The 22,176-nt window shown below is 41.1% G+C and overlaps 1 protein-coding gene across 10 annotated transcripts in view; it reads right to left on the bottom strand.

The window, feature by feature from the left end:
• The window catches only part of LRCH3 (leucine rich repeats and calponin homology domain containing 3), a 104,246-nt gene extending 83,211 nt beyond the window's left edge, over positions 1-21,035 (bottom strand). For all 10 annotated transcript variants that reach the window (XM_024110292.3, XM_024110295.3, XM_065557581.1 and 7 more), the window contains exon 1: positions 19,114-21,035. In XM_024110292.3, coding sequence (XP_023966060.2) covers positions 19,114-19,495 — 382 coding nt within the window. In that variant the 5' untranslated portion in view covers positions 19,496-21,035. The remainder of the gene's footprint in view (positions 1-19,113) is intronic.
• Between the last annotated feature and the right edge of the window lie 1,141 nt (positions 21,036-22,176).

Below are 22,176 nucleotides of genomic sequence, written 5' to 3'. Positions count from 1 at the left end.
GTTGGGGTGCAGGAGGGGGCTCCAGGATGGGGGGGGCTCCAGCTGGAGGTGCTGGCTCTGAGGATGAGGGATTTGGGGTGTAGGAGGGTGCTCCAGGCTGGGACCAAGCGGTTCGGATGAAGGGAGGGGGATCAGAGCTGGGGCAGGGGGTTGGGGCATGGGAAGGGGTCGGGGTGTAGGCTCAAGCAGCTCCTGGAAGTAGCGGCATGTCCCCCCTCTGGCTCCTATGCAAAGGTGCATCCGGCAGGCTCTGCATGCTGCCCCATCCGCAGGCGCTGCCTCTGTAGCTCCCATTCATAGATTCAAGGACTGGAAGGGACCTTGACAGGTCATCGAGTCCAGTCCCCTGCCTGCATGGCACGACCAAATACTGTCTAGACCATCCCTGATAGACATTTATCTAACCTACTCAAATATCTCCAGAGATGGAGATTCCACAACCTCCCTAGGCAATTTATTCCAGTCTTTAACCACCCTGACAGTTAGGAACTTTTTCCTAATGTCCAACCTAGACCTCCCTTGCTGCAGTTTAAACCCATTGCTTCTTGTTCTATCCTTAGAGGCTAAGGTGAACAAGTTTTCTCCCTCCTCCTTATGACACCCTTTTAGATACCTGAAAACTGCTATCATGTCCCTTCTCAGTCTTCTCTTTTCCAAACTAAACAAACCCAATTCTTTCAGCCTTCCTTCATAGGTCATGTTCTCAAGACCTTTAGTCATTCTTGTTGCTCTTCTCTGGACCCTTTCCAATTTCTCCACATCTTTCTTGAAATTCGGTGCCCAGAACTGGACACAATACTCCAGCTGAGGCCTAACCAGAGCAGAGTAGAGTGGAAGAATGACTTCTCGTGTCTTGCTCACAACACACCTGTTAATACATCCCATAATCATGTTTGCTTTTTTTGCAACAGCATCACACTGTTGACTCCTATTTAGCTTGTGGTCCACTATAACCCCTAGATCCCTTTCTGCCGTACTCCTTCCTAGACAGTCTTCCCATTCTGTATGTGTGAAACTGATTTTTTCTTCGTAAGTGGGGCACTTTGCATTTGTCTTTGTTAAACTTCATCCTGTTTAACTCAGACCATTTCTCCAATTTGTCCAGATCATTTTGAATTATGACCCTGTCCTCCAAAGCAGTTGCAATCCCTCCCAGTTTGGTATCGCCGCAATTGGTATCGCCAATGGGAGCTGCGGGAGTGGCACTTGGGGTGGAGGCAGCGTGCAGAGTCCCCTGGCTGACCCTAAACGTAAGAGCCAGAGGGGGAACATGCTGCTGCTTCCCGGAGCCTCGGCACGTGCATGCGGGGTGGCCTCCAACCCCGCTCCCCAGCTGGAACGCGGGAGCAGGACAAGCCCTAGACCCCGCTCTCCAGCAGCAGCTCGAGGGCCAGATTAAACCGGCTGGAGGGCCAGATGTGACGTGCGGGCCGTAGTTTGCCCATCCCTGCTCTATCTAGAAGAACCCAATACTCGTTTAACAATTTAATATGGTTGTGTGATATGAAGGAAACAAATTGAGCGTCTCACCAGCACAGTGCCTCTAGACCCTGGGAGGTGGGCCCCAACCTTTGTATTTGCTCGTGGGGCTAGAAGATACCCAATACATTTTTAAGTCTCCCAGAGACTAAAGCATAGGACTGGGAGTCTGGAGACTCATGTACCATTCCCAGTTCTGTTACTGACTCACTACACGATCTTGGACATCTCATTAAGCAACCTGTGCCTCAATCTCCCCAGCTCTAAAACTGCCACCTTTGTCAACCACTTTGAGACACTTAGATGAAAGGCACTGTTGTGTGCAAGTTGTTTTCTTTCACACCGGAAAGGACACCGCCAGCATCTTTGAGCTACAACGTCATATGGAGGCACTGGTTCAAACAAAAAGTGCCACCTCGTTAGCCACAAAGGCCAATTCCTTCAATCCGTGGACAGTTCTTAGAAATGTCCCATACAAGTATTGATCAGCCCTGATCCTGTTTACTCTGTAAAACTGTATGAGATTACATCATGTGTGGTGTTGCTTCAAACTGTTGTTCTGTGTGAAGTAGCAAACATAAAAGTGTCCAAAATGTTCTAACAAACTAGTACTACCAGTAGTAGCCAAATTAATTTCTGTACTACAAAATTTTAAAATTTCACCCTTAAAAGAAGGAAAGTGACCTGTGATTTTATTCATTTTTCCTGATACGACTCAAAACTAGAGAATACAAGCCTGTAATTAGATGTTTTTGTATGATCATTATTTTGCTTTTGAGGCAGACACCTTCCTCACTGAACCTATCAAACATGACCACAGATCACCTCAGCATTAGCAGCCCGGAAGCAGGATGTGCCAGTCAAATGAGGAGAAGGAAGAAGATATGCAGAAACAGGAAATACAATGGTAAAAGATTTCTTTATGAAGCCAGAAAAAAAGTCGATGGGGAGAGAGAACAGATGAAATTCAGAAATGTCAGTTTGTTTTGACTATAAGGATACTGAATATGAACCTCTGTTTTTCTCTCTTGATGCGATACAAAAAATAGAAAGAGGCAAGATTTCAAGTGCACTGACATATTCAGAGCTTGACAATGTACTCAGATTAGTGAGAGGGGACGCCTTAAGGCAGTTTCTGAAGAACTGAACCTTTAAAAAAAGGGGTGAGGGCAATGTCACTAATTCTTATTGTTGAAGACAACAGTTCACATATTAACTGCTTTTAAAATGATTCAATGCTGACTTCCTCAATCGGCAGACAGGTAGCTCAGTGCCTCTTCTTTTACCAAGCAAGAACACAGTTAAATTAATATGACTCTTGTCAATTTCCAGGCCGCAATTCAGATCCTTACAGGCAGCAATGAAAACGGTCAAGAACCCCATTAATATCATGCTGCTGCTGTTTGGGTACTGGGGTAGAATTGAGACCCTACCTCCATCCCTGCAGCAGCAGGAAGTAGAATGCAAGACGAGGGAAAGGAGAGAAGACAAGTCTCCTTTCTAGCAGCTAGAGCAGGCCAAGCTTTTAACTTTCAGCCTAAATTGAATCACACACCCAGAGCACTAGCCAGAGGATAATATAAAAGATGGAGCGCCCAAACACCCTGGTGAAAATCCCATCCCCTTACCCATTCCCAAGAGCTAACAGGGCTGGGAGATTGGTCGTTTAAACAGGGCACTCACTGTCTCTGGACCTAATCTGGTGCACATTCACAAATTTCATAACTGTCACTAGAAAATATACACCTCCAGTTACTAAGTGTTCAATATATTCAGGGCTTGAACAAAGGAATTGTACATTGAAGGGACACAGTCCATTCAAATTTTCACTTCATGCATCTGAAGAAGGGTTTTTTTTGCCCAAATAAATCCGTTAGGCCTGGGCTACACTAGTGGGGGGGGGGGGGGCCCTTGAACACTACCTTCCCGATCCAGTGGGTAGTATAGACGTACCCTTAGTCTTTAAGGTGCCACCGGACTTCTCGTTGTTTTAGTCAACTCAAAAATCACAGTTCTGTCTGAAAATCTAACTACTGTTAGATGTAACATCTAGCTTACTAAAACTGAAAGAAGAATCTTTTCCATTTAACTTTGTGCATCTGACAGAATTTTGTGTTTGGTCAGTTTCCCTATTTTCCTTGTATAGATTAAGTTAGTCAATTTGCAATTTCCATTCTTGTTTTACACATTAACAGAAGAGAAGAAACATGTTTCAAAAATAGGAAAATACAACTGTAAAAACTACAAAATTTGGCATCAAGATTCAAGGCAGTTATGGTACATGAAACTATCTTTTTTAAACTAATTGGAAGTTGTGTGTCATATTAGCAGAAATATTCTTTGGGGTTTTTTTAAATGGTAGCTAATCCACTTTTCTAGAGTAGCACTTCAGAGCAAATGCATATAAATTATACTGTATTAGCTAAAATTTAACAGGTAAACAAACGTGCCTCATTTTAAATTATATTTGTAAAAGAAAAGATAACGTGTTTTGAAAGTTACATATTAGTGCATAGCCACAGTACTTCAGTCATACTCAAATCCTGAACTAGAAGGTATTCGAAATAATTTAGCACTTCTACTGCACTTTACAACTTCAAAGTCCTGTACAAATATTAACTAATTAATAGCCCTAAGCACAATTCTTTCCTTTCCTCTAAAAGCACCCTGAGCAGTATAAAATGGTGCAGAAAGGCAATTTAAACTGTAGAAAAACATACAAAGCGTTTAACCTCACAGGGAAAAAAGCTTTTGGCAAGAACAGCTATTTCTAATTATTTATTTCATTACTGTTATTGCACTTGGGCCTATATGAAATCAATGAACTGGCAGATGACCTCACATCAAGTAAAGACAACACTATATGTGAACAGAGTGAGAAGAGCATTAAAGCAGGATTACCTACAGTGTACTACATTCAACACTATTTTCAATTTCTGAAATACTGAGTTTTTAGAAAACATATTGTGTGGAGGCGTTTGTGGCCACAAAATTATACCCTTAAATGAACCTACAAGATGCAAACCCAGGATAAAACTAGATTACAGCATTCATAACAGACTTTTCATTCATTATGGTCACCATATACATGCTTCAATTTGCAATGCATATGAAAATAGAATTATACCAAGATGGAGTAAACCAGATTTTTAAAAATATGAAAAAGGCATAGGGCAAGTAAATTTAAAAAAAAATATATATATATATATATTATACCATATCACAATTAGCCACAGAGTTCTCAAAACAACTGAAACGCAGATGTGCTTCAACAATCTATTATACTTTGGACCTCTGCTACTAACTTTTCCACAGTGCTATACTTTTAATTCTGTCAAATACAACAAGCCAAACCCAATACAGATATAAAATTTTTGGTCTACTCTTTGTACGTCATGTGACTCTCAAAACCATATCTTTGAGTATTATACATTAGTTATCAAAGCAAATGTGATAGATTATGTAAACAGGAAGCTACTAAAGGGGGAAAAGCCTTTTGACTTTATAGGAACAGAGCAACTGCCATACTGAATCAAACCAATGGTCCATCTAATCCACCTCTAATTCTACAGATTTGAAAATCTGTATGAAAATACATATTCAAGAATCTGATATTCCTAAACAGAATTGTGTTTTTTAACCCTGAACTAAAAAGAGAGAATAGAAAGATCCTAACATTTTCAACAAGAACTCAAACAGAATTACTCAGTATTCAAACACTGACAAAGTGTAACCAAAATTCTCTGCATCTTATTCAAACCATTTTTGTACCATGTACAGATGTAGTTTGATAATACTGTATGAGTGGGGTTAAAAAAAAAATTGAGAGAGACTACCTTCAACAGAAAAATCTTTGGAAAAATGTTTCACAACAATTGCAAAAACATACCAAAACCAGATGTAAAACAGATGTGGCTTTAATCATTGTATGAAGCTTGTAGTTTAATGCAGTCCTATGATAAATGACATGACGGCACCTTTTACTGAAAATGGAGCTCAGCAAACTCATGTTTAATCAAAAACAGCATCCTTAGGGAGAACAGAAACTTCAGAAGGCAGACCCATATGCACCATTTTGTGTGCGTGCAGGGGTTGGAGGGTACAGACGTTTCACACCATTTACTGGCAATAAATGTTCATTAAAAATGTATTGAATAAGTATTTCTGTGCTCTCTATTGTTATATCATCATCTTTGTTTTTCCCAGCCCTGCTTGCTTTCTCTTCGATTGTTTACTGAATAATCCTGTGCTCATAACATCAGTTTGCCATTAGGGAAATAATTGATATCTTACTCAGGATTAGGACATCGGTGAAAAATCAAATAGGAGGCAATAAACTCTTAAGGCAGCAAACCCCTGCAGCACAAATTGGTTTTATAATTAGTAATGATATTAAGGAAAACCAAGATTAACATGGTAAGCATAAATTGTTCATTCTACATTGAAAGATTTTCCCCACTCTCATTGAAGAACTAGCAAATGTAAGCATCAGTGTAAGATAATTAAGGTAATCTAAACCTTCCTTCTTCCCACACCATTTTTAATCATAACGAGTCTCTCATACACAAGTGTCACTGAAAAATGGAACAGGATTTGTACAGCAGCAGAACAGAGCTCTACAATATATCATACTTGGATACTGTCCAACATATAAATGTCTCAATCTGCCAGCCCACTTATTTAGCATAGACGGGATTCAGAATAAAGTTTTCACTATGCTCAGTACAAGTTCACCTGCCCCTTGGACAGTCAGAAGAGTAAAAGGAAGAAGCAGATATTGTGTGGCAGATCAACACATTCAGTTTTGGGCCTTTCATCTGCAGAAATATTTATCCCATAGCTGAGCTTGCAACAATTACAATAGAAAGCAACTAACTGGTACTCAAATTATTGTGCTCAGTTACTCACACATTACTTCAATTGTCAGTCTAAATATAAAGACCTAAGACTCGACTAGAAGCAATTCAATGGTGCTGGTAAATAATAATAATGGATTAAGCAGGGTTAAGTTTCCACTTGTCCCATCACCACCCAAAAGTTAATTATCTGGCTTAAAAAAAAATCTACCAAATTTCTTTATAATCATGCAATTTGTTTCACCTTTTAATATGTTGACTGTTGAGAATTTGAAAGGGTAACACACACAGCACTGAGGCAATGGTTATCAAAGCTCAGTTTAGATGGACAGGTCATGTTATCTGAACAGGTGATGACAGGCTCCCGAAATATATCCTCTACGGTGAACTGAAACTCGGAAAGTGCACGAAGGGTGGTCGACGTAAATGCTTTAAATACAGCAATAAGCAGACTCTCAACTTGTGCATCACAAATATTGATAACTTTGAAGACACAGCCGAGGACGGATCTGAATGAAGAGCAACTATCAATAATGGTTGTAGGCAATTTGAGAAAGACAGATGCAAAAAAACTGACTGAAAAAAGGCCAAGCATCATTCAGAATCTTCAAGGGAAGCCCACACATTCCTGTGACATCTGTTCATGACCTTGCTCCTTGCAGATCAGACTATACAGCCACAAGATAATATACGAGATGCCGTGATATCATGATCAGGTACAACAACCATGCTAAATGAAAAGCAAACTATTCACAAAAATAAAAATCTGAATATTTTCTTGCCAATAACATAAGGATCCATTTCTGAAGTATAAGCCAGTGTTATTTTCCATAATTTCTGATAGCTTTAACGAGTTCTCACTCCAAGAAAATAAAGGTACTCACCAGCTACCCTGGTTTGAGTTTATTACTTTTGCAGATTCCCACTTCATAAAGTCAAGTGCACAACTCCCACAAGTGAGGACTTACTGAGGCAACTCTCAAAGCAACAGTATTTACCTTTGAATATAAACAAAAAGATCGCCTTTCCCCAGACAATAGGGTTTTACTACATAGGAAAATCATTTACACATTATGACAGCATGATAAGGTAAAAATATTATATTTACTTAATCTCCCCCCTCCCCCCACCCAACTGAAACAGACAAGGCAAAGTCCAGGATTTCTGGAATTGTGTGAGGTGAGAGAAAAACTGCTATAACATTTTCTTTTACAGTATTTAAAAAAAAAAAATCAGAAGTGTCAGATGTCATTAACCTCTAGTTTTCATGAAGGACCAACTTCACTCTAATATAACTCAAATGAATGAGAAGTATTTATCTTTACAGAACTAGAGATAAATTAATTTGTCTTTGACTAGGACATTTCATGTTCAGACACCAAAATCAAAGAGATGACATGAAACATCTGCCAGTAATTCCGATGAATCTAAAACATGGCATGCTTTCTTACAGCCCTCTGGAGTACTGATTTGGCAACCCTTGTGCCTCAATTTATTGGAAATATATTTTGCATTTACGGGTTGGGAAGCCATGTATTTTCCAAAATACTCAGCAGGAAGTGACCCCCCCCCAAACACACCCCCCCCTCTGCATAAGTGCATTCAAATGTGGGTTATAGACTTGATAAAATTGGGGGGTGGACAGAAAACTGGAGGCTAGAGGGCAGGGGCAGACAAATCAGATGAACAGACAGGAGAGGAGAACTGATTTGCATGGGAGGAGGGGGAAAGAGACAACACTGGGAGGAGGGCAGACTGGGACTCTGACAGGGAGACTAAGACTGGCTGCGCAAGGAGACTGGGATGAGAAGCCTAAGGACTGGGCCTGGATAAGCAAGGGGAATGGGACTGTGACAAGGAAGCAGGAGTGGGGAAAAGACAGGACTGGAACCAGGACAGAATGCAGGGGATGGAGCAGAAGACAGGCAGAAAGGTCTGTGAAACCTTAATGCAGCCCCCCATTTGTGCATATGCATTATGATACAGTCCTAACTACATGATCACATACTATTTTTCCCCCACAGGACCCTTGCCTCATTCAGTGCACAGGATGGATGGAGTTCAATTAATGAGCAGCTATTCAATATTGTATTTTCTCTTCATTGTTCAATATGCGAATCTGCTTTGGGGATGAATCAGGGTTATGTAGTGAAGTAAGCTGCTGTCTGTAACACACCTGACTCATTTGTTGCAGAAGTTGGAAGGTGTGCAGTGAATACAGTTGGGGATTACAGGTAGAGAAAGGATGGGCTCATGGTCAAAGCAGTTGAATGTTGCCCTGATAAACTGGATTCTATCCCTGCCTCGCCATAGAATTTCAATGTGATGCTTGGTAAGCCACTTAAACCAACCTTTTCACAGGTGTTTTCCAACTGTGTGCTGCCCATTTTCTGGGTGCTTCACTTGAGACCCTAGGGTCAAATCTGCAGAAGTGCTGAACACTCAGAGCTGGGCTTTGACATATTAAGTGCTATTTAATTCTACATATTCTGAAAAATCAGGTCCTAGGCATCTCAAATTGGGCACTCAAAATCAGTGAACACATTTGACCTTAATCTTTCTGTGCCTCAGCTCCCTATCTGTAAATGTGAATAATACCCCCAGCCTCCCGCATCTCACAGGGGAGTTGTGGAATAAATTAATGTTTGTGAAGCACTCACTATAGTGATGAGTGCCACAGAAAAGCTGACAAGGAAACTAATAATTCTGTTTTCAGTGCAGGGTTTGAATAGCATGCAGTAAATAAAGTCTACAGCCACACACTGAACATGAGGTGAAGACAAAATATTGAACAGCTGCTTGTTAATTAAGCACTGTCTTCCCACACACTGAAGAAGACAGGAATCTTGTGCAAAAAACAGTATGAGATCATGTAATTAAAGACCATATCATAATGCATATGCACAAGGGATATGAATTAAAGGTTGCACAGGCAACTTTAATTCTGGCATTTTCTTAAGTCTGAATGCTTGACTTTATAATCTCAACAACCCAATATCTTTTCTGCAAAAACTAAGAGGAGCTCATTTCCCATTAAACTATTTCTCTTCTGAGCAGGCAAGTTTTGAGAGCATTACATGGGCAATGCTTTTATCCTATGTGGGATGAGGACTGAATGCCTTAAGTTACATAACAGTAACACTGCTGATTGATGAAGGATCATAATTCTCTCTTCTTAAGGACACCCCCAGCCTCTGAAGGTAAAAGGGAAGATGACGGCATGAAGGGAAACAAAAGGTGGAATCTTCAGGGTTTCAGAGTGGAAGCAGAGTGCTCTTTCCCCACTTCCACAAGGATATTAAAAAAAAGACTTGTCTACACTATGCAAAGCTATTTGATAAAGAAGAACACTGTATGATACCACTAAATACCTATAATTTAGAGAGCTAAAGAAATAGTTTAACTCCATTTTTAGCCCACATAACCAAATTGTAAACCCCTAAGATTCATTTATAGCATGAATGTCGATAATGTTTTACCTTTGACTATGGAGGCATGAACACCAATGGATAAAGGGGAAAGTATACTACAAAGCCCATAACCTTCAAGTAAATACATAGCTACAAATTCAAGTGGTTTGGCTGATATCATAAAGCATGAAATTCCAGCATGATTAATTATTAAAGCGAGAAGAACCCCTGAAAAGAGTTACACCCTGTTAACTATCACATCCTGTTATTTTTAGCACATTCAATATAATTTGTAAAGTTTGCCACACACCTCTAATTCTTTACTGCTGTTTTCTTTTATTGAAGAAACCAATTATGTCAGCTTGAGTCCAGAGCTAAATCTAAACCATCAGTTTAAAATTACTTGCTTAAAATAATTTATTTTGCTAAATGGAAGCACATGGGAGCCAAGTCTGTCATCAGTAGAACGCCACTGAATTCAACTCAGTTCAAAGAAACACTTTTCCATTTAAAGTCTCAATGGCCCAAAACCTAGAGCATACAAATTGTAAAACAATGTGCTGATCAGGAAACTTACAAAATATCAACAGTAAATGGTTACAAAATAATGTAAATATTCAGTGCTTAACTAACATAAATTTGCTGCCTTCAAGCATAAGTTCAATCAAAGAGGAAAGGGGGGTGGAAATAGAATGAGGGGAACATCTAGGGCAGGGGTCGGCAACCTTTCAGAAGTGGTGTGCAGAGTCTTCATTTATTCACTCTGATTTAAGGTTTCGCGTGCCAGTCATACATTTGAACGTTTTTAGGTCTCTTTCTAGAAGTCTATAATATAGAACTAAACTATTGTTGTCTGTAAAGTAAATAAGGTTTTTAAAATGTTTAAGAAGCTCCATTTAAAATTAAATTAAAATGTAGAGCCCCCTGGACCGGTGGCCAGGACCTGGGCAGTGTGAGTGCCACGGAAAATCAGCTCGTGTGCCACCTTTGGCACGTGTGCCATGGGTTGTCTACCCCTGATCTAGGGTGACCAGATGGCAAGTGTGAAAAATCAGGAGAAGGTGGGGAGGGATAATAGATGCCTATATAAGACAAAGCCCCTAATATCGAGACAATCCCGATAATATTGGGATGTCTGATCACCATAGGAACATCCACACAAACTTTGAGGCTTTCCACATGGTGATTTAGAATCACTGATTTAGATTGCTTTGATTTAAGTCAATCCACCCTGCCTGGATTAGATTCAAGTATTACAGCCATCAGGAAACTAAACTATCATTTGCCAAAAGTACAGAACAGAGAGACTACAGTGCACCAATGCCCATTCCCTGCCATTGCACAGGCTTGGATTCGGTGAGCTATACCCACATGAGCCTAGCATTTTGAACACAGTTTGAGTAGAGAGCCAGCACTTCTTCCTCCCAATCGGAGCTCATCTGAACTGAATAGTATTATGAAATGAATATTCATGATATATTAACCAGAAGGAGTTTTACTTAAAACAATTATTTAATTTTAGCAAGATTATGACACTGGTTTTGTGCCTTTAAGAATAAATTTTTTTGCCAACATTTCTTAACTACATGAGCCATACTGAGTTTCTCAAGACACTTTATACTTCATTAGATAATCTCAACTAAGATGTCAGCAACTGATAAAAATACTGTGAAGACACCCTATAGAACAGCTGTAGAACAAAGCCAATTACATTAATCTGCCTTAGCGTATGTAACCTTACAATTATAGAAGTGTGTTTTGCTAATATTTTAGTCCTGTTTCTTATATTACCAAAATATTTTCTCTGACTTTGTTAATGGTATACAGTTTTAAAAGGTGGCCCTGACTCTGGACAGATTTTACTGGATAGCTGGTCAACTGTTTGCAAGTAAAATTGCAAAAAGACTCTGGGACAGAGATTGCAATCACATGCAATATCTTTGGGGACCATATTGTGGGACAGGGGTTGTATGCAACTCCTTGGGGTGTTACCACAGCTCCTCCAGACATGAAAAACAGTGGAGGGAATGGGGGATTACTGAAGTGCCTGAGGAATGTAAACAGCTCCAGATAACAGTCTCTGGGGTGGGTTGCATATATTGGTTTAGGGCAATCCCAGCGGATAGGAGCAAAGAACAAACTTGGGGTACAAAGGCTTGGAGTATTCCTTTTGATTCAGAAAAGGAACAGGAGCTTTGGTCTTTGATCCTAAGAATCAAGGTAGCCTGCTGAGAAAAAGCTGTGTGACAACTTGTGGCTACTACCCTACACTAGTCATAGCCCATGGAGAGAAAGCAAAGCAGAGGTGCTGGCTGCTAGGCAGACAGGCTTTCTGGGAAAATCACAGTAAACATGGACTGCAGCCTAAAACCAGAATGGAGTGGGGGACAGATCCCTGTCTGGAGACAGATGAAAGTTAGATGCCCCAGACCTAAAAGGCATTCCTGGAATGGACCGCGGAGGTGGGTCAAAGGTGCAGTTACCCTGAAACTGGGACACATACATTACAGGCAAAGTTACTGTGAAGATAGAGGCAGAGTGACACTAACAATCTTGTTTCTGGAGTAGATATGGTACTTAGAACATATTTACTGCATTAACTGATTTCCTTAGGGCAAAGATGATACTGTTTTGTTGACTATTTCAAACCCTAGTACATGTTGGAATCACTAACATATTTCCATTCTTTCCTCTTAAAGTTATCCCAGTGAGTGACGTGGGTAATTGTGGCTCTTGTAAGACACAGCAAGTTCTCTTTTATTTGATGTATTAAGGCCACTGGGAAAGGTACTTATGTATAGGGCCCTACCAAATTCAGGGTCCATTTTGGTCAATTTCACAGTCATAGGATTTTAAAAATAGTAAATTTCATGATTTCAGCTATTTAAAATCTGAAATTTCAGTGTTGTAATAGTCGGGATCCTGACCCAAAAAGGAGTTGTGGGGGGGTTGCAGTACTGCTACCCTTATTTCTGCACTGCTGTTGGTAGCAGCGCTGCCTTCAGAGCTGGGCAGCTGGAGAGCAAGGGCTTCTGACCGGGAGCCCAACTTTGAAGGCACCCTTATTTCTGTGCTGCTGCCTGCAGAACGGGGCCCTCAGTCAACAGCTGCCACTCTCCAGCTGCCCATCTCTGAAGGCAGCACGAAAGTAAGGGTGGCAATACCATAACCCCCCCCCCCAAAATAACCTTGCACCCCCTCTGCAGCTCCCTTTTGGTTCAGGACCCCCAATTTGAGAAACTCTGGTCTCCCCAGTGAAATCTGTATAGCATAGGGTAAAAGCACACAAAAGACAGGGGGAGACCAGATTTCACGGTCTGTGATGCGTTTTTCATGGCCATGAATTTGGTACGGCCCTACCTATGTACTATGGATTGTGATGCCATCAATGACAACATGCAAGTTTCCTTTTCATGTGACCCAGATGGTTTGTTGTCCTTGCTTCCCTACTGCCTGGCTGAGAACAGTATTGTTGGAAAATACATTTTATATACACATATATGTTCATCATATAAAATGGAGATGATGCTGGCTGGTTGGGGGGGAAGATCTGGAGATAACAGATGGTGCTTGCACTGTTAATAAGGTAAAAAACTGTCCTTTTTACCTCAATAAGGTTTGTAATTTTCGAGGATTTCTGTACCCCTAACTGAATTCCAGAAGGGTTGGACTGCCTGCAGGTTCCTTTTTTCATCTGAACTTAGCATGCCAATTGCCACTTCTTTCATGGATGTGAACCTTACCAATACCATCCATGTCTTTGTGAACACCAGACTGGATTATTGCAGTATGTTCTAGCCCAGTGGTTCTCAAAGTTTTATACTGGTGACCCCTTTTACACAGCAAGCCTCTGAGTGCAACCCCCTTTATAAATTAAAACATTTCTTTTTATATTTAACACTATTATAAATGCTGGAGGTGAAAGAGGGTTTGTGGGTGGAGGCTGACAGCTTACAACCCCCCCCACGTAATAACCTTGTGAACCCCTGAGGGGTCATGACCCCAAGTTTGAGAACCCCTGTTCTATCCCCTCTTGAAAATCTAGGCAAACTGTGACAACTAGGGTGTTTAATTTCATCTTTAATTAGATTTTAAGCTTTTTGGGGCAGACTTTTTCTTTTACTATCTGATCATCAGTTGTACATTGCCTAACACAAAATAACTAATCCTGATTAAAATACAAAAAAAAACAAGAGCAACACACGTTTGCTTCAAACATTTCAATAGTTTGCTCCTCAGTTCTGGGTACAAATCAAAGTGTTGATTTTATATAAATAATATATGGAGATATACTATCTCAGAGCTGGAAGGGACCCTGAAAGGTCATTGAGTCCAGCCCCCTGCCTTCACTAGCAGGACCAAGTACTGATTTTGCCCCCAGATTCCTAAGTGGCCCCTCAAGGATTGAACTCACAACCCTGGGTTTAGGAGGCCAATGCTCAAACCACTGAGCTATCCTTCCTTCTTTAAAGCCTTATGTAGGTCACAGATACCTGAAGACCACTACCCTCTACTGCCACACCAGTTGGGACTAGCTAATAAGCTCTCAGTAACAGTACTAGATTTGAACCTCTGGGGGCAAATGACCTTTGGATTCAGAATGTGGTTTTTTCACTGGTCCAAAACAGAAATATGTTAGCTTTCAGAACATGGTGAAATTTCTACCTGTTTATTTAGTGTTTTTACAGAGGTAAGTTAGATCTGACAGGTGTTTTGTTCTTATGATTGTTCAGAGAGCAGGCTGGGGATGTTACCTGCGCATTTGTTTTGAAGTGTAACTGCGCCAATTTGTTGATTTAAGGATTAACGTTGCTCCAACCAGTTGTTGACAGCACAATGGTAAATTAATGTGTTTGATTAAAGGTGCACTGTCAACCTGAAAGTCACTTTTCTACATGAAAGCTTTGTACCTACTAGTTACAAGTAATCTTCAAGACTGCTGTATCGGAAAGAAGTTAGAAAAAAGGATTTTTTCCCCCCAATTTGTTTACACTGTGTGTTGTCAGCTTTACGGTCTTATTGATGACCAGTTTCACTTCCTGCCTCATGCAGTAGTATGACAACTACCGCACTGTTCTGAGGGGAGCGTGTGTACCTGCAGGAGATATTACTAGTAACAGCAGCAGCAAGTCTTCCTTGTGCACCCAAAAAAAGATTGAGTATAAGGATGTGTCTGTGCATGATTGGAGTTGCTGTTCTTCTCAACAGCAGAAGAGAACAGAAAAACCCTACTTATTTTTCAAGTAAAATATAATCTACAAATGCTGTTTACGCTGTGCTATCAGAAGCTTGATTTTTTTAATTAGGCTCAGGAATTCAATTAATAGTTTCCAGTTAATAAAAAAATGTAGAGTCTTAAGGTAACAAATACATTTTATAAATTAAATAATAAAAAATAAATAATGGACGCATTAATCTTGCTTAAAACCGTATCAATCTACACAGTTTTCATTGTTATTGTTTTGAGTCTCACCAAAAATATTGTCTGATGTGATTTAGATACTGAAGTTCCTCATGCAATTAAGGTCCTGGTATTGTACTGTTTCACATTCACTTTGAAACTATACTAAATGCTTGGCTTAAGAAGAATCTCCCTCCTCTGCTCATATGCCACATATCTTCCTTCTCCAAAGCTTTTCTTAAAATCCACTTTGCTCAACTTTCCACCACTAAATTGACTGCAACGTTATCTACTACCATTTTTGCACTTCATTGTGTACTGAATCTATCTAATTTAGGTTTCAGTTCTGCTGAGATTTATGCACATGCTCAGGGCTTTACATTTTCAGCCCCTTGAGGCAGGGACCTTGCTAAATTATGTTTTGAAAATGGCATGCAAAATTATGGTGCTTTACAAATTAGTAACATAATACACTCAATGACATTTCTTATTACTTGTGTCATTACACATGTAGTTTGGGCATGATCTGCAATTACTTCTACAGTAAGACAAAACTTCTTGAACAATCACTGCAAGACAATATGTTATTGGGTTTACACAGTATATTAAGAATCTCAGAGTGTAAAACTGTTTATTCTTTATAAGTAAATAGGAACATCTGCTTTCAATTTACTCCCCAAAAACCTCTCAAACTACCGGTGAGAAGGACCCATGTTTATTCGGTGGTAGTACCACATCTCTTTTGGAAAAGTTATTCAATGTTACAAACAATATGGTAGGGTAGCAGTCTCAAAATATCTTTACCTGAAGTATTGTTTTAATACATAAAACAGTGAGAGTAAATTTAACCAAAGTAATATTGTGCCATCACATCCATTATTTATTTGAGGCTTACTTTTGGATGTTAGGAAATGAAATGTTAACTGCCTGAGTATAGCTGGTCTTGGAACTGCTTGAAATTTATTAACTTCTGTTTCCACTGTGTTTTTTTAGCTCAAGACTTGGTGTGATTCATGACTGCATTTACTACACTAACATGAAACCACTATGACATTCACCCAACCCATGAACAGAATTGAGAAATATAATGAATTAATAGTTTTATATGAACTGCATCTACTGTTCTGATTAACATAGCTTGAGAAACAACAGGGTTTTAAAAAGTGAATTAGGGAGTCAAGATTTCACAGAACCTTGCTTTTTGCAAAGTATAGCAGCAGTAAAATACATTTGTTTTATGACTTCTTCCCCTTTACAGTATAAAAATACCAATTTCAATACTTACATTGATTATCCAAGTAAATTTGATCTTACATCTGTAATCTCTATATCCTAAGACTCCCCCCCTACTGATCCCAACTCCTTTTTTAGAAAAAAGAAGAACAGGAGTACTTGTGGCACCTTAGAGACTAACAAATTTATTAGAGCATAAGCTTTCGTGGACTACAGCCCACTTCTTGTCATATCAGATCTTGCAGTCAAGGCCACTGAACCTGTGAAGATTTAGGCCTGGTCTATACACAGTTTTTGTATGGTATAACTATGTCAGTTAGGGGTCCAGATTTTTTAAACCAATATAGTTATACTGGTACGACCCACTAGCATGGATGCAGTCAGACCTATACAAGTGCTTAATACTGGTATAGATTCTTCCCCTTTCTATATGGTAATAAGTTATACCAGTATAACTGCATCCACACTAGTATTACTGCTTTTATCTACTTCAGTATAGTGAAAGTCAAACTTTTGTGTAGACAAGCTAATACACACGTATTTTTCTTTATACAATGTGAATAATCTAGTCTTATTGACTTTGATGGGACTACTAACAGCACATAAAGTTAAGTACATGTGTATGTTTTTTCAGGATTGGGGGCCTTAGCTGTAAATCTTCAAGGTACAAGATTATCTTTTTTAGGTACATGGAGCTCCTAGCACGCTGTGGGTACTATATATAAGTAGACTCCACATGATTGTAATAGAATTAAGTACGACATTTCACCCAAAAGAAATTGATGCGACACAGAAAAGAGAGAAGTTGAAATAAATCTATACTGAGTGCACAATTGATATTCAGATGTTAGGCACAGCTGTATGATATTTTTCTCCCATACTCAAGCCTCATCCAAAACAAAGAATCATCATAAAATATGCTCCACCAAAAATGGAATGAGATACCTGTACTGGCCTTCCCAAATTAGATTTAAGCACAGTTTTTCACTCGGGAAAAAGGAAAATACACAGCTTTCCATTCACTATTTAGAAAGTTTCATTGCTCATTGTTATGACAATGCATGAAGTGTATGGTGTGCGTTTCTATTTATTAGCATTTATGGTTCTTGAACAATTACAATGCAAATATTAATCACAATAGAGGGGAACATTTGTGGAAACAAGAATTCCCATAATTGTTTTTAAAAGTACAAGAAATGAACAGCATTTTAAACAATAAAAAGGACAACCCCTTCACAGATTTTTCAACCTTAGTTGCATTTATACATACAGACTAGACAACTGAGCATTCATTCTCTGATTATATTTGCATACTCTTCTGTACAAGATTGTTTTATTCATACCATAAAAAGGAACATTTTATCTGTTCATTGAGGTATATTAATTAAACAAGCCAGATTTTTCCTGAGCAGTATGGCTTTTTTATTACTATCTGTAATCATCCTTAATGATTTTTTCCCAAATACGACCTGGCATACAGAATATAAAGTTAAACCATGTAAAGAGGGCCTCAACTCAGAAAGATTTAAATAAACTAACATCCTGTCAACACAGCCATACACTTGTGAACGTACTTGATAGATTTGGAAGCTATTTAAAATAAAACACAGTACAGTTTATTTTTAGCTAGTGTCCTTGGAACCAAGGGACCACAAACTAATTTACAGAGAAATGAGAAAGAGATTAGCTCAAATATCAACAATGAACAAAAATGAATACATAAAAGAAATTGAAGTTGAAGGCTAATAGCATGGCTGAAGCCTTCCAAGATTAGCTAAGACATTGTTTATACAACCAGACAGCAAAATAAATGTAGGGAAAATTCCCTCTGTACAATGCTTTAATAAAACACAAGTTCTACATTCCAGGCAATAACTTCATAAGCATTCTTTACATAATATTCCTTGATATCCCTTTCCCATCCAATATTTTCATTATTTTATCCAAAAAACCCATGTAAAAGACAAACATTTCTGTCTGAAAAGATTTTGCCTCTGGCTACAAGTAACATCTAAGGTTATTAGAACAGAGCAAAAAGTATCTTTACAGGTACTTTCTTAACACATTTGACAGTGCTGTCAGTTTCACTTGTCAGTGTGAATCTTTCCCACAGCCAGAGAAGAAAGCTTTTTTTTTTTTAAAGCAACGTGTGATTATAAAACCACAATACTCAGCAGCGGGACTCAGCGGACCTGTTGCTACTTTAGTTCAGACACTGTTTCCTTAATCGGTCTATTATATAATTTTAACATTGGCTTTAATCATTTTTTTAAATCTAGCCAATTAAAAAGGGACACCAACGCCTTGAAAAACAAAAGCAAGCCCGACACCGCTGGTGAGCCTGACAACTCATCGGGCTGGCAAGATACTCGTGGCTCCTCCAAGCCAACTCGCCCCCATCCTGCCTCTCGAGGGCGTAAAGTCAGCCAGGGGAAGGCCGGGGGGAGCGGCTCGAGGGCTGGAGCAGGCAAGGCAGCTCATCGACTCCGAAGTGACTTCGGAGCGGGCCGCGCCCCTGCTGCAGAGCCCAGCCCGCGCCCCGGGCTGCCCGCACTGACCCGGCGGCTGGGCGATCAGGCTGCCCCACGGGAGCCGCGCACGGCTCCGCTCCCGCGGGCCCCGCCCGGGCGGCGCTGGGGGCAGGGCGGGGCGGGGGTGTGGCGCGGCGCGGCGCGCGGCAGACGGCAGTTACGGTCCCGCACCCAGCGGCGCCCCCCTCCCGCCCCGCGCTCACCGGCCTGCGTGGTGTCGCTCAGGTCGTGGTTGGCGGCGCTGCCCCGCGGATAGTCCCGCAGCTTCCTGCCGCTCAGACTCAGGGACCCGCTCACCGCCGCCTCCTCCAGGGCCCGGTCCAGGGAACGGCTCCACGACCCCGGCCCACAGGGACCCGCGGGAGCCCCGCACGCAGCCGGGCTGCCGGCCGGTATCATCCCCGAGCCGCTCTCCACGGACACCAGCACCACGGCCGCCATTTCCCCGCCGCCGCCGCCGCCACAGAGCTCCGGCGCCTCTGGGCACTGCGCAGGCGCGGAGCCCGGGGACGAGGAAACGAGAGCGCATGCTCGGAGGGCGAGGGCGGAGTCCACGACACAGGGACTGACGCATGAAGTGAGCATGCGCGGCTGGAGAAGCAGCAAGTCGCTGCTCTGGCTGCAGATCAGGCAGACGCTTTCTAGGCTCAGCAGGATAATAGGCTCCTAGGCCCCGCCTTCCTCCTCCCTGAGAGACAGGGGAAGCCCTACGTAGGGTGACCAGAGATCCCACTTCTGTAGGGACAGTCCTGGTTTGGGGGGGCTTTTTCTTAGATAGGCACCTATTACCCCCCCCCCCACTCCCTGTCCTGATTTTTTTACACTTGCTAGCTGGTCCCTCTAGTCCCAGGGAACCTCTGTCTGCCCCATCCCCAGGAATGGAACCCGGGGGAGGAATCAACAGCCAGCATGCAGCTGCCTGAGCAGGCCTAGTCCACTGTCTCCTCAAGCTAGAGGCCTCCATGAGACTGCTGCTGCTACAGAGGGCCCCAAGGAAATAGACCCTACAGTCAATCATTCCATGAAACACAGCTATTAGGCCAGGCTGGCTGCACATAGTATAGATAGGCAAGGGTAACCAAAGCAGAGGATTAAACCTTTTCTTTTAAACAGAAACAGAGGTGCTAAGATACACTCCTAACCCCCCCACACCCCGTGGTGGGGTCCTAGACATGAAACCGATCGTGCTTATGCCTTAATCCAGGAGTGGTGCTGTCAGTGCAGTTCTCTAGTCATAAAAACACTCAGACATACTCACCCATTGTGATCCAGGGCTGGTCTACGCTTCACATTTAGATTAACCTAGCTACATTGCTGAGACATGAGAAGAATTACTCCAGCAACCCGGCTACTGCCCTTTGCAGAGGGGGTTACCTACAGCAATGGAAAGGGTTGTTCCATCACTATAGAAAGCCTCTTCACAAGGGTGAAACAGAAGCAAAGCTGCAGCTGTAATGTACAGTAGTTTGATTTAACAATGAGGTTTTCGATCGATTTAGGCCAGAGAAAGTATTTGAGTCATGGGCTAGATTTTCAACAAGTATAAACAGGTATAGCTCCACTAGAATCAGCAGAGCTCTGCTGGTTTACAATAGCTGAGCTGTGTCCTACTGTTTTTATGCCAGTATTCACCTGCAGGGCTTCTACATTTAAGCCTGGTCTACACTGGGGGCTGGGAATCGATCTAAGATATGCAATTTCAGCTACGAGAATAGCGTAGCTGAAGTTGACGCATCTTAGATTGACTTAGAATCACTTACTTCACGTCCTCACAGCACAGGATCGATGGTTGCCACTCCCCCCTTGACTCCGCTTCTCGCCATGGTAGAGTTCTGGAGTCGACAGCAGAGCAAACAGGGATCGATTTATCGGTGTCAACACTAGACGCGATAAATCAATCCCCAATACATCAATCACTACCCCTAGATGTACCCTTAATAGATATGAACATGCCACACTAGAGATGGTGGGTTTTGCACTAGGCTGCTCTCTCAGGCCACAGCTCAGAATCTTTGCTACAAGATTCTTCGCCTCTGGCACATTAACTCCCGAACATTACAAAACTCACTGTCCTTATATGGCTGCAGTTATTTTTGGAATTACAAATTTAATGCAACTCTGTAGTAGAGAAGTGATTACATATCCCTTTATTCACAGGCAAAGATTTCTGCTCGGGTTTTGATACGGAAAAGCAACAGATGTCAGTTTAGTTTGATGCAGATCCTAAACCTTTGGATTTGAACATTGATAGAGCAATGTTCACTGTCATTCTAACCCTTCAAAAAAACCACCAGAGGATAAGTTTCAATACATACTTGTTTAGCACCTATAGGATCTGCAAGTAACTTCTTCCACTGATAACTAATATTTGGTCCACAAACTATAAAAAATATGGGGGGGGGGAGTAAGTTCAGGTGAGGCAAAGGCATTGGATTAGGTTACTTAAGCAGTGTCAACACATCCTCCCAGACTGCTTCTATTGATGGGAATTCTGAATGTGAATGAAGTGTGTTGCTTTGTGAACTAGGGATAAGTGCAACCCTTTCAAACATTTCTTCTTTTAAGGTCTACCTCGCTCACCAGTCAAAAATAAAAGACTCACTCCAGCCCTATAATTTGAGATGTCTGCACAAAAGCTCACCTTGATCTTTCAGGAAGGACAGATATGCTATTTTGCAATAAAAACCAGTGCATGTGTCTTGTTAGATAATATCTGAACAAGCTCATCATTCAGGCCTTAGCTGGTAATGGAAAAGCAGGGAATTTAGATAATCCAGGGGCCTGGCCAGGTACTTGCCACAGTTGAAATTTTGTCAACCATATCTAAAGGCTATGTTTTGTCTACAGCAGGAATTAGAAGTGGCAGTTTTATTGCAAATCTAAGCTCCTGCTGGCATCTCACTGAAAAGTGACCTCATTTGAGACTGAAGGGGAATCTGTCAGGGACAAAAACACACTGATCCTGTAATACTGGTTTAGATTAAAGTTTATCTTCTGATTAGTGAACCATACTAGAGCAACATGAAAAGTGGTTTATGTGGAGATGGATCTTCAGCTGGCAGTATGTCACAGACTACATCACTTTTCAGTTAGATAGTACTTGCTAAGAGAAGGCTCAGAAATGTCAGTTTTAATTAACGTATTCATCCAATGAAATTCATAGTTCACACAATACAGCAGCAGGAAGTGCTGGTCACATCTCAGGATGTAGGCTGACTCAAGAGTGCAGATTTCTTTATGTTAAATGTTTCAAGGAACATACAGCA

This window comes from Chrysemys picta, chromosome 9, assembly GCF_011386835.1.
Source record: "Chrysemys picta bellii isolate R12L10 chromosome 9, ASM1138683v2, whole genome shotgun sequence".
Classification (NCBI taxonomy): Eukaryota; Metazoa; Chordata; order Testudines; family Emydidae; genus Chrysemys; species Chrysemys picta.
This window is presented reverse-complemented; position numbering and strand designations above follow the sequence as displayed.